Raw genomic sequence first — 17169 nt, 5'->3', positions numbered from 1 at the left:
TAGCTGAATTCTGATTGGATTAAAAACTCTGACCTAAAACTACAACACTGAAAGGAGCATAACCAAATGGATATAATATAACATCAAGAAAACAGTATGTAGAATAATTATACACATATTTAGAAATAAATACTTTTTTAATGAAATTGACTTTTATTATAATTATGATAATGATGTCTGATTATGTTAGGCCAGCAGAGAAGGCCTTGCTATATATATATATATATATATATATATATATATATATATATATATATATATATATATAGTCGAATTACACTTGTGAATCTTGTAGGTTGAAGTGTCATGTTTTTTCTCAAGAAATCCTGAGATTCCAAAAGTCGCATCAGGAAAGTAAGTGTGAAGAAAAACAGGTGACTTACCCGACTTGCGCTTGGAGCCATAGTCCCTGAAGGGATAGCAGCACAAAAGCAACATGGTTAGTGATCAAAGATGCCACTTTGTCAACAACAATCCATGCGGTCACTTGATTCTAACATCCCGACAAACACAAATATCGGGCTTAAGTTTACATGATGTCTCCTGCATATGTTGAGGGAAAAGACTGGGGAATGAAGGGAGGGAGAGTTGACTTTCACCAGCCGCCTGGACAGTGGCCAACGTACAGAGTCACGTGACATCAAAGGGCTCCATCAACCTCTTCCTCTACTACTGTTGCTTTGTCATGGAATATATATATATATATATGGCTTTTTTGTTGATTGCAACTGGCTCGCAGATAAAACAACATATTCTCGGTTTTTGAATCCATTCATCGATCACATTTTCACTGCTCATTTCCTTTTGGAGCACTCCAACAAGGATTTGTATTGGATGAGATTGGTCCAGTTGCAGTTGTTGTGGAAACTGGTAAACGCCCCCTTTTGAAAAAGCCTATTCGGCCATGAGCTCCAAGTGAATGACCAGCATAGAAAATGGCATGAGTATTGTACACTTCAAGTTGATTGGACTGAAGGATTGGCCTTTGTGAAGAGGAAAGGTTTTGCCGAGATTCTAATTAGCAATGAAACAATATCATCGATGAAACAGTCGAACGTCAGTGGCACTTTGACATGCCCCATTCTACATTCGCATCAATACTCTATACTCTGCGACAAATAGCAGAAAGCAAACGAGCAAGCTACTGAGCAGTGTGCAGGCTAGCTAGCAGTAACTTCGCTGATGGACTCGACCAGGGGACTTTCATTCCTATACTTTGGCTGGATTGTTTACCAATCTCAAGGAACGGAAAACCATTCACATTCATGGTGAATCTCTCCCTGTCTCTCTCTTTCTCTCTCTCTCTCTCTCTCTCTCTCTCTCTCTCTCTGTGTGTGTGTGTGTGTGTGTGTGTGTGTGTGTGTGTGTGTGTGTGTGTGTGTGTGTGTGTGTGTGTGTGTGTGTGTGTGTGTGTGTGTGTGTGTGTGAGAGAGAGACTCACTGAAAACAATTCTAAATATTTGGCTTTTATGGCTCTCTTTGTCAAAAAGGTTCCCGACCCCTGATTTAAAGGACAACTGACGTCTCCGGACAAGTTATGTCCATAATGTGTAAAATGGCTTCAAATGACTTCTACTGAGCGTATTTTAATAAGATTCCACCGCATATTAAAGCTATATTTTACGTTTTAAGACTCGCGCTGAACATTCAGGAAGTCTTGTTTTTGAGTTGGTGACAAGTCCGTACGTGACGTCATGAAAGGACCCCCCCCCGACCGTAAAAAAGACACATTGTAGCGTCCTTCCATCACTTCAATGTATTTTGCTGTACTGTTTGAAAACCTTGTGTTGCACCCAAAAGCCGCAGGAAGAGGGAGTCCAAGATCCATGGAAGGAATTTATCTTCAGCCTGTGATTCATTCCTCACAGAAGCTGGTCGCCATTTTTTTGCCTCTTTTGTGGGACGCGACATTGCAGTCCAGATGCCTCAAAATGACACGGAAGGACTTCTTTAATCGATTGCAAACATGTACGCTTTCCTCTTCAGAACTATTTGAATCACATTCATAACTGGATGTGTAACAAGAAAGCGTATTCTCCGAATTTGAAGCCATTGTTTGGATTCTCGAGCAATGCAAGACGTCTTGGCGTGACGTCATGAACTGGGGGCGGGACTTGCGCAATTTGCAGCTCATTTTTTTGCATTTTGGACACTTGAAGTCATTTTTATTGGTGTTTTGCATTTGACTAAAAATATCAGCCTGCGTGTTTTGGGTATTTTAGATGCTACAAAACGTTTTTCTGATGTCAGATAAAAAAACAAAAGTGACGTCGGTTGCCCTTTAAACTGCTGTGCTTAAAGGTGGCTAATGGGATTACATCACATGGATAAACTAAAGAAGCAAATGTGTGGCTTTTGGTTGCTTTGGTTTGTATGGTCAACAGCAACTTTTAGACTCAGCGTGCATAATTGAGTTAAGAGATGGAGGAAGCAGGGTTCTATTTATAGAAGCCAAGAACCTGCAATCTGTTCATTGTCACTCCCCATTTACTGGGAGTACATTTCCTCTATCAACCAGAGACCAACCAAAATCATTATCTCACCGCCAATGAAACCAATGACACCCCTGCAGAGTTTTCGAACATGAGGAGTAACGAGCCTACATCATATTACATCAGCCAAAAATTACACACACGCACGCGCACACACACACACACACACACACACACACACACACACACACACACACACACACACACACACACACACACACACACACACTCACTGTTAAAAAACAAATAATAAAGACTAAAATTGATGGTCCTTTATATTTAACTGCATCTCATCATTTATTTGCCCTATTTAGCTAATGTCTTCTCCCCGAAGTTTTTTTTTTATCCATACTGTATTTTAACCTTTCATTTTATAAAATTTCTGTTGTAACAAGAAGCAATATTATCCTGTTGCAATGCTTCAGAACTTTAAAATGTTGTGTGAAGAGACGTTCGTGAGTTGAGGTCTTCTTCTTTTCCTTTTGGCTTTTCCCTTCACTGTATGTGTGTCCAAAGAACATATCATGAGAGAAACTCAAAATATTGATCAACACTGTTTATTTTGGACTATTCCTGCCCTGGCCGGCTCGATCGGCATCTGTCTTCATCCATCACCCGATGAATTTCTGAAGGAGAAGAATCATGACATCTCCTTCGAGGCCTGTGTGCTTTCAACAACAATATGCTTCATTGTCGGAAAAGTGGGACAAACAGGGGTCAGGACGTAACTCTCCGCCTCACCCCATTCATCTCAAGCCACAGTGGGCATGTGACCTCACACAGGAGGGTAAGAGACAGTATTTGTGTAAAGTGCAACATCCTATAAGGTGTGTGTGTGTGTGTTATCCTGCAAAGACAGAGTTTTATTTTAAAGGATATTTGACTGTGAAATTATTTGACATAAAATTGTGGCATTTTATTTTGGGTTTATTACACCGCTGTTGTGTTGTGGTTCACTCTCCTGACTTCTGTGCTGGCAGAGAAGCTTTGGTACCCAACCAATGATACGGAAGGGCTGTCTGTCTCAAAAAGTGCCCTCTGATTGATTGAATTACGTAGAGCAGGGGTCAAAATTAAAAAAAAGGCCAAAATAAATAAAAAACATTGTCAATTATTTTTATTAATTTGTTTATGTTTTATCTTTAAGATACAGTAAACCACTGTATCAACCATCCTAATATATTACAGTTGATTTTTTGCTTAAATACTGAAACCAGAACAGGTTGAAGAAAATAATAAAAACAAAAACAGAAAAAAATATCATAAATATATAATAAAGGACAACCGACGCCTCCGGACAAGTGGTGTCCATAATTTGTAAAATCACTTCAAGTGACTTCTACTGAGCGTGTTTCACAAAGATTCCACCGCATATAGCTAGATTTGACCTTTTAAGACTCGCACCGACTATTCAGGAAGTCTTGTTTTTGAGTTGGTGACGATACCTACCGTGACGTCACGTCTGGAACGCCCCTGACCGAGAAAGCGACACACAATGCATTTTGGGTACTTTGTTTGCGCGACAAAAAATGAGTGTGACACTCGTGCTCTATTACATCAATTCTGCTCTGTCATGAAATGGAAAAACAAAAAAAGAATTGGCCGATACACAACTTTGGTAACATTTTGTTTGGGCAAAACAAAATGTGGTTATCATAGAAAACAAACCGGAAAATTGTATCAGATTGAGTAAATTGGTCAAAGTATACACCAACCATAGGTTATTTTTGAGCTGGCAGGCTTAATGGTGTACGGAAAAAATAAAGGCTAATACAATCCAAAATGTTAGTCCAAAAAATAGTTTTCTCTTGTGAGTTTGGCCAGGTAAGCCATTTATACTCTGAGCGATTTAGGTGTGAAATTATTAACACGGAACATTCCAAATTAACCCGAGGTATGAGTGTGAGCGCGAATGGGGCAAGCAACCAGTTCAGGTAGTCACCCGCCTACTGCCCCCTTCCCCCCACCCAAGTGAAGATAAAGCAGTTCTGAAAATTAATGAATCAATGCTGTTTATACATTTACCGGCAAGGGGGCGCCCTAGGACCCTTTTGATAATTTCGACTTCGGCTGTAATTTCAAAACAATACTATCAGTCCAGAAATAAAAACAATTGAGAAGTGTTGAAAAAAAATCTGCAGATTACAGTCTGTGGTCGCGAAATATGCAGCGAAAATGGTAATCGGGTTGCAGAAAGAAAGATTGGACCATCCTATCAGGAACCAGAGAGGTTGGAATAATTCGAACTGCAACTGACTATGTTATATCAAGGATATTTGATGTACCGACGCTTTCATATGTGAACAGGACCAGGAAAAGATCAAACGATTTTGACCCTGGACGACAACTCATCACAAAAACAGCATGCAAACAGCATGCAAAGCAATGTCATATATATATATATATATATATATATATATATATATATATATATATATATATATATATATATATATATATATATATATATATATATATATATATATATATATATATATATATATATACAGTAAAGTCTCGTTACATCGATATCGGTTATATCGATAGTACTGCTTATTACGATACTGTTTCTATGAACTCAAGGAGAAAATTACATGCCGCAGGATCGGATATATCGATAGTCCGGTTATATCGATATTTTTTCCGACTCCCGAGAATATCGATATAACGAGACTTTACATCAGTGGCGGTCCGTGCATTTCACACCTAGGCCTTCAGTGAAGTCCTACTTAGTCCGACTTGAACAAATATCCCTCGTAATACCATAATTTATGACACAACGGCTGGAGATATCATTTACAAAAGCACACGCACGCAGTACTGGGCGTGGCATCACCTTAATCGTCTACAACACAGGCTATCTTCCGGAGCAATTACACATCAATAAATCTGCATCAGCAATTAGAACTTGTCACTATACGTGATACTGCAAACCCTTTAAAATAAAAGGAAATTTAAAATCATTTGTCCACAAAGTTTTATGAAGTCCACCAAGAATATGCAATCTTTAACAAGATTTTACGCTAAATTACAAAATGTCAGTTTAATATAAGAAAAACAACAAGACGTTCACAAAACGAACTATTTGTTGAAAATAAAAGAAAACAAATGTTTTTCATTTGTTCGTGAGAATAGGCTTACCTACATGCGACAGCGAGTTGTCCTCTCCTTCAGCCATTGTGGGTTAAAAAAACGAGTAGATATACTTTGTTTTTCTGCGAAAGTTTCTGGGTCTGATCTGTTGTCAGCATGGTTGATTTGCATAGCGCTGCCTCCGCTGAGGGCTGAGGTAAAGTGAGTATCCAATCACAGGACACGTACGTCATGTTCAACGCGAGGCCCTCTAGCTGTGGCCTTACTGTGCCAACTCGTGATCTGATTGGCTATCGCAACTATATATCAACTACATGTGCCCGTTCATGTACAGCGCACAGACGCCCTCACTGTTGATTCTGAATACGTCGGTCAGATTTCATACAGCCTGGCGACACAAACTAGCTGAATTCTGATTGGATTAAAAACTCTGACCTAAAACTACAACACTGAAAGGAGCATAACCAAATGGATATAATATAACATCAAGAAAACAGTATGTAGAATAATTATACACATATTTAGAAATAAATACTTTTTTAATGAAATTGACTTTTATTATAATTATGATAATGATGTCTGATTATGTTAGGCCAGCAGAGAAGGCCTTGCTATATATATATATATATATATATATATATAGTCTCGTCTATATATATATATATATATATATATATAGTCGAATTACACTTGTGAATCTTGTAGGTTGAAGTGTCATGTTTTTTCTCAAGAAATCCTGAGATTCCAAAAGTCGCATCAGGCACAAAATGTGAAAAAAACAAGGTAATAAAGACAACTTGATGGTCCTTTATCTTGAAGGGCATAGCATCATTTATTTGCCCTATTTAGCTCATGTCATTGCCCAAAGTTTTTTTTTATCCATGCTGTCATTTGACCTTTCACTTCCAAAAAATTTCTGTTGTAATTAAGCAATATTCTCCTGTTGCAATGCTTCAGAACTTTAAAATGTTGTGTGAAGAGACGTTCGTGAGTTGAGTTCTTCTTCTTTTCCTTGGACTTTTCCCTTCACTGTATGTGTTCAAAGGGCATATCATGAGCACCTCAAACTATTGATCAACTTTGTTTATTTTGGACTATTCCTGCCCTGGCCTTTTTGATCGGCAATCTGGTCTTCATCCATCACAAAATTTCTGAAGGTTTTGAATCATGACATCTCCTTTAGGCCTGTTTGCTTTCAACAACAATATGCTTCATTGTCGGAAAATTGGGAGAATTAGGGGTCAGGCAGTTATCTCCGCCTGCCAATTCATCTCAAAAACATTGGGCATGTGAGCTCCAACAGGAGGGTAAGAGACAGTATTTGTGTAAAGTGCAACATCCTGTAAGGTGTGTGTGTGTTATCCTGCAAGGACTTGTTTTATTTTAAAGGATATTTGACTGTGAAATTATTTGACATAAAATTGTGGCATTTTATTTTGGGTTTATCAGTCGGCTTTGTTGCCTTCACTCTCCTGACTTCTGTGCTGGCAGAGAAGCTTTGGTACCCAACCAATGAATACGGAAGGGCTGTCTGTCTTAAAAAGTGCCCGCTGATTGATTGAATTACGTAGAGCAGGGCTCAACCAAGGGCCAAAATAAATACAATACTTTGTGGATTGTTTTTATTAATTTGTTTAATTTATCTTTCAGGTGAGTAAACCACTGTCTCAACCTTCCTAATCTCTTACAGTTGATTTTTTGCTTAAATACTGTATGTGAGTAGGTTGAAGAGTGTAATAAAAGAAAAAGAGTGTAGTGTCATAAATGTGTAATAAAGGAACGACGCCTCGGACAAGTGGTGTCCATAATTTGTAAACTCACTTCAAGTGGCTTTTACTGAGCGTGTTTTCACAAAGATTCCACCGCATATAGCTAGATTTGACCTTTTAAGACTCGCTCCGACTAGTTAGGCAGTCTTGTGTTAAGTTGGTGACGATACCTTCCGTGACGTCACGTCTGGAACGCCCATGACCGAGCAATTGACACACAATGCATTTTGGGTACTTTGTTAGATCTGAAAACTTCGTGTTGTTTTTGAAATTAGAAGGAAAACATAAATAATGCGATGGTGAATCGTTGTGTGTTGCACCAAGACTACTATTTGATACTTGTAGCCAAATTCCCAGCGAAATTTGCCCATTTCCAACGTAGCTTGGGTGCCATCTTGTGCAATTTTCTGGGCGCTACAGTCAGTCCAGATGGACGAATTGATATGGAAGGACCTTTTCATTCGATTGCAAACATTGACGCTTTCCTCTTCAGAACTATTTTGAATCACATTCATAACTGGATGAGCATCAAGAAAGCATCTTCGCAGAAACTGAACTCTGAAGCCATTGTTTCTTCTGGAGGAAGGCAGTGTGTAACCAATATAACGTCACGAACAAGAAAGCGGTATTTCTGAATCTTGCCCACTTCCAAGCTCATTTGTGGCAGTTTTCGAGGCACTTTAAGACGTTTTGATCGTGCTTTGCATTTGGGGAGAGATCAATTTACGTTTTTCTGGTGTCAGTTTAGGAAACTCAAAAATTGTTGTTGGTTGTCCTTGAACTTTATAAAAATTCATCTCATCTCATCTCTCATGCATTTTCCGTAGCGCAAATTCCTTCATGAGGGTCGGAAAAAAGCAAAAGCCTATCTCAGCTGTCTTCGCCCAAGGCTGGCTTAAAGCGGAATGGGTTGCCAGCCAATCGCAGGGCACACAAAGAAGCAAACTGTGGCTCTTCACTACACCTATGGTCAATAATGTTCAATCTGCCAGCCATGCATGTTTTTTTTGAGTGGAGGAAGAGGAATCGGGACCTAGGAAGAAAACCCACGCGGGTCCGGAGAACATGCAAACTCCACCACAGGGATACGGTCCGGGACGCGAACCGACGACCTCTGCACTGTAAGCCGGTCATAACCAATTGACTACCTGAGCCGCTTTTATTCATTGATAAGAGCCTAAACATTTTCCTCACAGACCATCAAAAAGCCAACACCTAAAAACATCACAACTTTGAACACACCGTGCCATCAGTAAACAAAACAACATGTATCCATTTTTATTTTTTTCACTATTCATTTACACTGGTGAAAACATTAGTAATGGGAATTCCAGCTCCTTTCAGATGGCCATATTTTAGGGGGATCTATAATTTTTCCCTATTTTTTTGTTGCTTAAATTCCCAATTAACTAAAAATCATGTCACACTATATTAAAAATTAATTATTCATGTAAAAAAATTAACAAAGCAATATTTCTGTTATATGGCTTTATTTATATGTGCACAGAGAGCATTCGCTAACTTTCACGTTCCAGGTGGTTACAATGGTCACTAATTTGCTTTTCATATTAATAATGCCATAATACCAACTAGTAAAATTGAGAACAATAACAGCATAATGTGATAACATTTGTCCACTTTAAGTGTCTCTGCCGATAAAAAACATTGTCAATTATTTTTATTAATTTGTTTATGTTTTATCTTTAAGATACAGTAAACCACTGTATCAACCATCCTAATATATTACAGTTGATTTTTTGCTTAAATACTGAAACCAGAACAGGTTGAAGAAAATAATAAAAACAAAAACAGAAAAAAATATCATAAATATATAATAAAGGACAACCGACGCCTCCGGACAAGTGGTGTCCATAATTTGTAAAATCACTTCAAGTGACTTCTACTGAGCGTGTTTCACAAAGATTCCACCGCATATAGCTAGATTTGACCTTTTAAGACTCGCACCGACTATTCAGGAAGTCTTGTTTTTGAGTTGGTGACGATACCTACCGTGACGTCACGTCTGGAACGCCCCTGACCGAGAAAGCGACACACAATGCATTTTGGGTACTTTGTTTGGTCTGAAAACTTCGTGTTGATGGCGAAATTAGAAGGAAAACACATAAATAATGCGATGGTGAATCGTTGTGTGTTGCACCAAGACTACTATTTGATACTAGCTGACACAAATTCCCAGCTGACAAATCAGCCCATTTCCAACGGAGCTTGGGCGCAATCTTCTGCTTTTTCTGGGTGCTACATTGCTGTCATTGACGGCTCGAATTGATATCAGAGAGTAAATGGGATCATGAAGAAGGAGGATTGCCTTCAAATTCTTCACGATAACCTAAAGTCATCAGCCCCAAGATTTGGGTGTTGTTTCAACCGGACAATGACCCCAAACCCACATCAAAAGTGGTAATGTAATGGCTAAATCGGGCTAGAATTAAGGTTTTTGAATGGCTCTCCTAACTTAATTGTTGAAGAACCAAGTCCATGTGAGAAAGCCATCAAACTTAACTGAACTGCACCAATTCTGTCAAGAGGAGTGGTCAAAGATTCAACCAGAGGCGTGCCAGAAGCTTGTGGGTGGCTACCAAAAGCACCTAATTGAAGTGAAAATGGCCAAGGGACATGTTACCAAATATTAGCGCTGCTGTATGTATACTTTCGACCCAGCAGATTTGATCACTTTTTTTCTTTTCACCCACCGTAAAGTCCTAAAAGAAAAAAACGTTGTCTATGTTTTTTGTGACAAAGAAGTATCTGTTGCAATCACTCTATCACAGAAAAATCAGAGTAGTAGACATAACTGGAAACTCAAGAGAAACATGATATTAGATTCTTGCCTTGCAATTGGCTGTGAACCGCCTACTGCCCAAAGTGAGCTGGGATAGATTCCAGAACCATTCAATGCCCTCGTGAGAATAAGCGGAGCGAAAAATGACTGAATGAATAAATAAAACGAAGCAAAAAATAAAACTTAATAAAAACTGGCTCTAAGTATGTGAATGCATGCTCTTCTTTCTTCTTCTTCTTTTCCTTTCGGCTTTTCCCTTGAGGGGTGGCCACAGCAATCAGTGTCCTCCATCGGTATCCATGTGTGTTTTGACCAAGGTTTTATGTCAGATGCCCAGTCACAGGAAATAAAATCTAACTGCAAAAATCCAAAACAATAAATACCCTGACACGCAAACTCACACAATGACGATTCACGGCGGACACATGCTTCAGAAAATTCAGCCTCTTGCTGACAGAGCATTCGGTTTCCAAGTGATATGCTTTTGGAGCATTGTAGTCCAGATGGCTCGAATTGATATGGAAGGACTTCTTTAATCGATTGCAAACATTTACGCTTTCCTCTTCAGAACTATTTGAATCATATTCATAACTGGATGAGTAACAAGAAAGCATCTTCTCCGAAACTGAACTCTCTGAAGCCATTGTTTTGATTCTGGAGGAAGGCAGTGTGTAACCAATAGTAACGTCACGAACAAGGGGGCGGGAATTTCTGAATCTGCCCACTTCCAAGCTCATTTGTGGCAGTTTTGGGGCACTTTAAGTCATTTTTATTGGTGCTTTGCATTTGTCTAAAAATATCAGCTTACGTTTTTCTGGTGTCAGTTAGGAAACACAAAAATTGTGTTGGTTGTCCTTGAACTTTATTCATTTCATCTCATCTCATCTCTCATCTCATTTTCCGTAGCGCTTATTCCTCATTAGGGTCGCGGGGGTTGCTGGAGCCTATCTCAGCTGTCTTCGGGCACGAGGCGGGGGACACCCTGAATTGGTTGCCAGCCAATCGCAGGGCACACAAAGACGTACAACAGTCACTCTCACACTCACACCTAGGGACAATTTAGAGTGTTCAATCTGCCTGCCATGCATGTTTTTTTTGAGTGTGGGAGGAAACCGGAGGACCCGGAGAAAACCCACGCGGGTCCGGGGAGAACATGCAAACTCCACACAGGGATGCCGGACCGGGACGCGAACCGACGACCTCTGCACTGTGAAGCCGGTGTGCTAACCACTTGACTACCGGGCCGCTTTATTCATTTCAATTGTAGCCTAAATATTTTCCTCACAGACCATCAAAAAGGCCAACACCTAAAAATATCTCAACTTTGAACAGACCGTGCCATCAGTAAACAAAATAATATGTATCCATTTTTATTTTTTTCACTATTCATTTACTCTGGTGATGCACATTAGTGATGGGAATTCCAGCTCCTTTCAGAGAGCCATTTTTTTGGGGGATCTATAATGCCTCCTCTGTTTTTTTGTTGCTTAAATTAATTAACTACCAAAAATCATGTCACACTATATGAAAAACTAATTATTCATGTAAAAAAATACACTATCGGAAATATTTGTATTTGTATGGCTTTATTTATATGTGCACAGAGAGCATTCGCTAACTTTCACGTTCCATGTGGTTACAATGGTCACTAATTTGCTTTTCATATTAATAATGCTATAATACCAACTAGTAAAATTGATAACAATAACAGCATAATGTGATAACATTTGTCCACTTTAAGTGTCTCTGCTGATCTCCAGTGACCTGCCCAAATGGCTCCAAAACGGTGCATGCGTCCTGCAGTACGTCCCCAGCTCCTCTGCTAAGTTCTCCGAAATGTGTCCTTCATTGAACTCAAACCAATCCAGCAGACAGGTAGGTGCCCACCACTTTGAAATGTTTAATAAATGGGCATGTAACTGACGTGTAGGATGTCGTGGTTCGGGATGTCCAGCAGTCAGTCGTTAGACAAACAGCTGTGGCTTTTTTGGCCCGTTCTTGGACTGCAGCACATTCTTTGTCACATATTATTAAGGTATGATTCTTTGAGAACGTCTTTTCACAATCAGAATCAGAAAGTCTGAGGGCGGGGAATAGAGGGGGGAAAAAGTCGGCTCCCATTTCCGGCTCCTTTTTAGGAGCCGGTTCTCTTCGTTCACTTCAGAGGGGAGTGAAAGGATAGAAAAGAAGATATTCTAAGCATAGCAAAACAACAATTTCAACTGTTTACTGGAAATGTGCAAAACCGTTTCATAAAAAAAAACTGTACTTCAGCTCTGAATTCAACATCATCCCCTACGATCTGCCAGTGGATCCACAGCTTCTTGACGGGACAACATGTGAGACTGGGAAAAAGAATACAATCAACACGCACTACTTGCACTGGAGCTCCACATGGATGCGTCCTCTCTCCACTGCTCTTCTCACTTTACCCGAACGACTGCACCTCAACGCACCCAGCTGTAAAATTCAAAAAGTTTGCAGACAACAACACGGTCATCGGTCTCATCAAAGACGGCGACGAATTGCGTACTGAAAACAAGTGGAGCAGCTGGAGCTCTTGTGCTGCCGTCACAACCTGGAGCTGAACACGCCCAAGACAGTTGAGATGATCGTGAACTTCAGGAAACATCCATCACCACAGCTGCCCCTCACACGATCCAACTGCCTCGTGTCAACCATTAAGACCTTCAAGTTCCTGGCAATCACAGTCTCCCAGGACATGAAGTGGGAGGTCAACACCAACTTCCTGCTTCCGCTTCCTGAGGCTGCTAAAGAAGCTTGGCCTGCCACAGAAGGTGATCCAACATTTCTACACGGCTGTCATCGAATCAATATTGTCTTCTGCCATCACAGTTTGGTTCAGGGCCGCCACAAAAATGGACAAAACCCGACTTCAACGGACAGTTAGGACGGCCGAAATAATCATTTGCATCAGAAAAAAATCATTGGCACCGCCCTACCCCGTCCCGAGGACTCGCACACTGCAATAATCGAAACAAGGGAGCTGAAAATCCTACTGGGCCCTCCGCACCCTGCCCACCACCTTTTGCAGCCACTCCCGTCAGGCAGGTGCTGCCGATCCATGCGCACCAAATCCAGCAGACATTTAAACAACATCTTCCCCCAAGCCATTAACTCTATAAACAGTAACCCAAATATAACTGTATAGTTCCTCTTTGTATTTTTTAAAATGATAATAGTGCAGCGTGTTCTCCCAGGGACAAATTCCTTGTGTGTTCTACATACTCAGCAATAAAGATCATTTTGATTCTGATTCTGAATGAGGGCAGAAGGGATCAACCGATCGATAGGTCTCCTGTGATGCGGACTTTGTACCGATCTGTCGTGGTGAAGAAGGGGCTGAGTCAAAAGGCAAAGCTCTCAATTTATGGACGTTCTACATTCCAACCCTCATATGGGTTGTGGCTGAAAGAACAAGCTCCCGGATAGAAGCGGCCGAAATGTGTTTTCTCCACAGGGTGTGCTTAAAAAGATAAGGTGAGAAACTCAGTCATCCAGCAGGGGCTCAGAGTCGAGCCGCTTCTCCTCCACATATCCACATAGAGAGGTGCCAGATGAGGTGGCTCGAGCATCAGATTAGGATGCCTCCTGGATGCCTCCCTGGTGAGGTGTTCCGGACATGTCCCACTGGCAGAAGACCCCGCACACGACCGAGGACACGCTGGAGAGACTGTCACCCAGCTGGCCAACTTTCTGTTTCCTCTTAATCATTCACAATTTCAGAAATTGTGTAAGTTTTTAAATACAGTATTGGAACAAAAGATGAGTGACAGTAACCAGTTGATAAGGAATGGCGTATAAATATGAATACTGTATGACAATTGAATATTTGGACTCTATATAGTTAGATATGGATGAAAAGGCATTCTTCAGCCGTCATCTGTACTTCTTTGAAGGTGTCGGACGTTTCGTTTCTTATCCAAGAAACTTCGTCAGCATTCTAAAGTCTTACTGGTAGTTTTATATATATATATATACAGTAAAGTCTCGTTATATCGATATTCAAGGGAGTCCGAAAAAATATCGATATAACCGGGACTATCGATATATCCGATATCGATATAACGAGACTTTACTGTATATATATATATATATATATATATATATATATATATATATATATATATATATATATATATATATATATATATCCCTACTGTCCAGACATGGCAGTGCCGGACTCTACTATCATAGGTCCCTGCTCTCAGGTCGGGGAGAGCAGAGGACTACCCCCTGCAGCTGCTCCACTGCTAGTTCCTACACTCCCCTTCAAACCATCTATGTTATTTCGCTAAGATTTTAACCTCATTGTCGTCAAATGAGTGGTTGCTAGCTTTTAGGTGCATCTAAAAGCTGCTTTACACCCTGACTGAAAAGTGCACTTCAGAGTCTTGAAAGCCGCTGAGAAAGCAGAGTCCACACGTCTCGTAGCGTTTTGTTTGTAGCTTTTGCTTCATTGAATAAAACAAACGTTTGATTTGGAAAAAAAAAATGCTTTTTTTCCTTGAAGAAGTTGTCGGCCATCCGGGCCGAGACGTTTTGAAAGTTGTACGCCTGACGTAAAACTTGTACGCCCCGGGCCACCGGGCAGACGCTATTTCAAACACTGGTGATGCATCAACCTCACAGTGCAGAGGTACCTGGTTCAATTCCAAACAATTGTTTGTAAGTATAAAGTGCATGTCACTGTTTTGTCACTGCCACGCTCAGGAAGAAAATGTAAGCTATCACCTGCTGCTGAGAGAAAATTGGTCAGGAGGGTGAAGCTTCAACCGAGAATCACCAAAAAGCAGATCTGCCTAGAATTAGAAGCTGCTGGAACACAGGTGTCAGTGTCCACAGTCAAGTGTGTGTTGCATCTCCATGGACTGAGAGACTGCGGTGCAAGAAGGAAGCCCTTGCTCCAAAAGCGCCACCTTAAAGGACAACCAACGCCTCCGGACAAGTTGTGTCCATAATTTGTAAAATCACTTCAAATGACTTCGACTGAGCGTATTTTACAAAGATTCTAGCTCGTCATATAGCTATATTTTACATTTTAAGACTGAATATTCAGGAAGCCTTTTTTTCGAGTTGATGACGATCCCCTACGTGACATCACATTTGGGACACCCCTTGACCGAGAAAGCGACACACAATGCATTTTGGGTACTTTGTTTGGTCTGAAAACTTCGTGTTGATGGCGAAATTAGAAGGAAAACACAAATAACGCGATGGTGAATCGTTGTGTGTTGCACCAGGACGACTATTTGATACTAGTTGACACAAATTCCCAGTAGACAAATCAGCCCATTTCCAACAGAGCTTGGGCGCCATCTTGTGCATTTTCGGGGAGCTACATTGGAGTCCAGACACCTCAAAATGATACAGGAAGGACTTCTTTAATCGATTGCAAACATTTATGCTTTCCTCTTCAGAACTATTTGAATCATATTCATAACTGGATGAGTAACAACAAATCATCTTCTCCGAATCTGAAGCCATTGTTTTGATTCAAGAGCAAGGCGTCCTGGCGTGACGTCACGAACAAGGGGGCAGGACCTTCTGAAACTCTGCATTTCCGGGGTCATTTTGAAGTAGTTTTGGGACAGCGATGAGAAGGTTTCTTCAGCCGTCATCTGTACAAAAGTGAAGGTTTCGGACGTTTCGCCTCCTATCCAAGAGGCTTCGTCAGCGAACTAAAGTCTGACTGGTCGTATCGGCCCCATTTATATATCCCTAATGTCCAGACCTGGTGGCGCCGGACACAGCTATGATAGGTCCCTACTCTCAGGTTTGGACATTAGGGATATATAAATGGGGCCCATACGACCAGTCAGACTTTAGTTCGCTGACGAAGCCTCTTGGATAGGAGGCGAAACGTCCGAAACCTTCACTTTTGTACAGATGACGGCTGAAGAAACCTTCTCATCGATGGACCACTCCTGTACGACTGAGAGCTTACACAGACGTAGTTTTGGGACACTTTAAGTCATTTTTATTGGTATTTTGCATTTGACTACAAATATCAGCCTGCATGTTTTCGGGATTTTAGATGCGATAAAACCTTTTTTCTGATGTCAGTAAGGAAACAAAAAAAAAAAAATGGTGCCGGTTGTCCTTTTAGGCTCGACTGAAGTTTGCTACTGATCACATGGACAAAGATGAGACCTCCTGGAGGAAAGTACCGTGGTCAGACGAAATAAAAATCGAGGTGTTTGGCCACAACACCCAGCAATATGTTTGGAGGAGAAAAGGTGAGGCCTTTAACCCCAAGTACAACATGCCTACCGTCAAGCACAGTGGTGGTAGTATTTATTATGCTGTGGGACTGTTTTGCTGTCAATGGAACTGAACTGGTGCTTGACAGAGAGTGAATGGGATCATGAAGAAGGAGGATTGCCTTCAAATTCTTCACGATAACCTAAAGTCATCAGCCCCAAGATTTGGGTGTTGTTTCAACCGGACAATGACCCCAAACCCACATCAAAAGTGGTAATGGAATGGCTAAATCGGGCTAGAATTAAGGTTTTCGAATGGCTCTCCTAACTTAATTGTTGAAGAACCAAGTCCATGTGAGAAAGCCATCAAACTTAACTGAACTGCACCAATTCTGTCAAGAGGAGTGGTCAAAGATTCAACCAGAGGCTTGCCAGAAGCTTGTGGGTGGCTACCAAAAGCACCTAATTGAAGTGAAAATGGCCAAGGGACATGTTACCAAACATTAGCGCTGCTGTATGTATACTTTTGACCCAGCAGATTTGATCACTTTTTTTCTTTTCACCCACCGTAAAGTCCTAAAAGAAAAAAACGTCGTCTATGTTTTTTGTGACAAAGAAGTATCTGTTGCAATCACTCTATCACAGAAAAATCAGAGTAGTAGACATAACTGGAAACTCAAGAGAAACATGATATTAGATTCTTGCCTTGCAATTGGCTGTGAACCGCCTACTGCCCAAAGTGAGCTGGGATAGATTCCAGAACCATTCAAAGCCCTGGTGAGAATAAGCGG

General features: G+C 40.7%; 1 protein-coding gene across 7 annotated transcripts in view; it reads right to left on the bottom strand.

The window, feature by feature from the left end:
• Positions 1-17169, bottom strand: part of sh3pxd2aa (SH3 and PX domains 2Aa) — a 90954-nt gene that overhangs the window by 31161 nt on the left and 42624 nt on the right. For 5 of the 7 annotated variants that reach the window (XM_089005488.1, XM_089005490.1, XM_089005489.1 and 2 more), the window contains one exon: positions 384-409. The exons of the other annotated variants lie outside the window; for them this stretch is intronic. In XM_089005488.1, coding sequence (XP_088861614.1) covers positions 384-409 — 26 coding nt within the window. The remainder of the gene's footprint in view (positions 1-383; positions 410-17169) is intronic. 7 annotated transcript variants of the gene reach the window in all.

Source organism: Hippocampus bargibanti, linkage group LG10 (genome assembly GCF_051943395.1).
Source record: "Hippocampus bargibanti isolate YZ-2025 linkage group LG10, ASM5194339v1, whole genome shotgun sequence".
NCBI lineage: Eukaryota > Metazoa > Chordata > Actinopteri > Syngnathiformes > Syngnathidae > Hippocampus > Hippocampus bargibanti.
The sequence above is the reverse complement of the archived record's forward strand: the minus strand, read 5'-3'. Positions and strand labels throughout refer to the sequence as shown.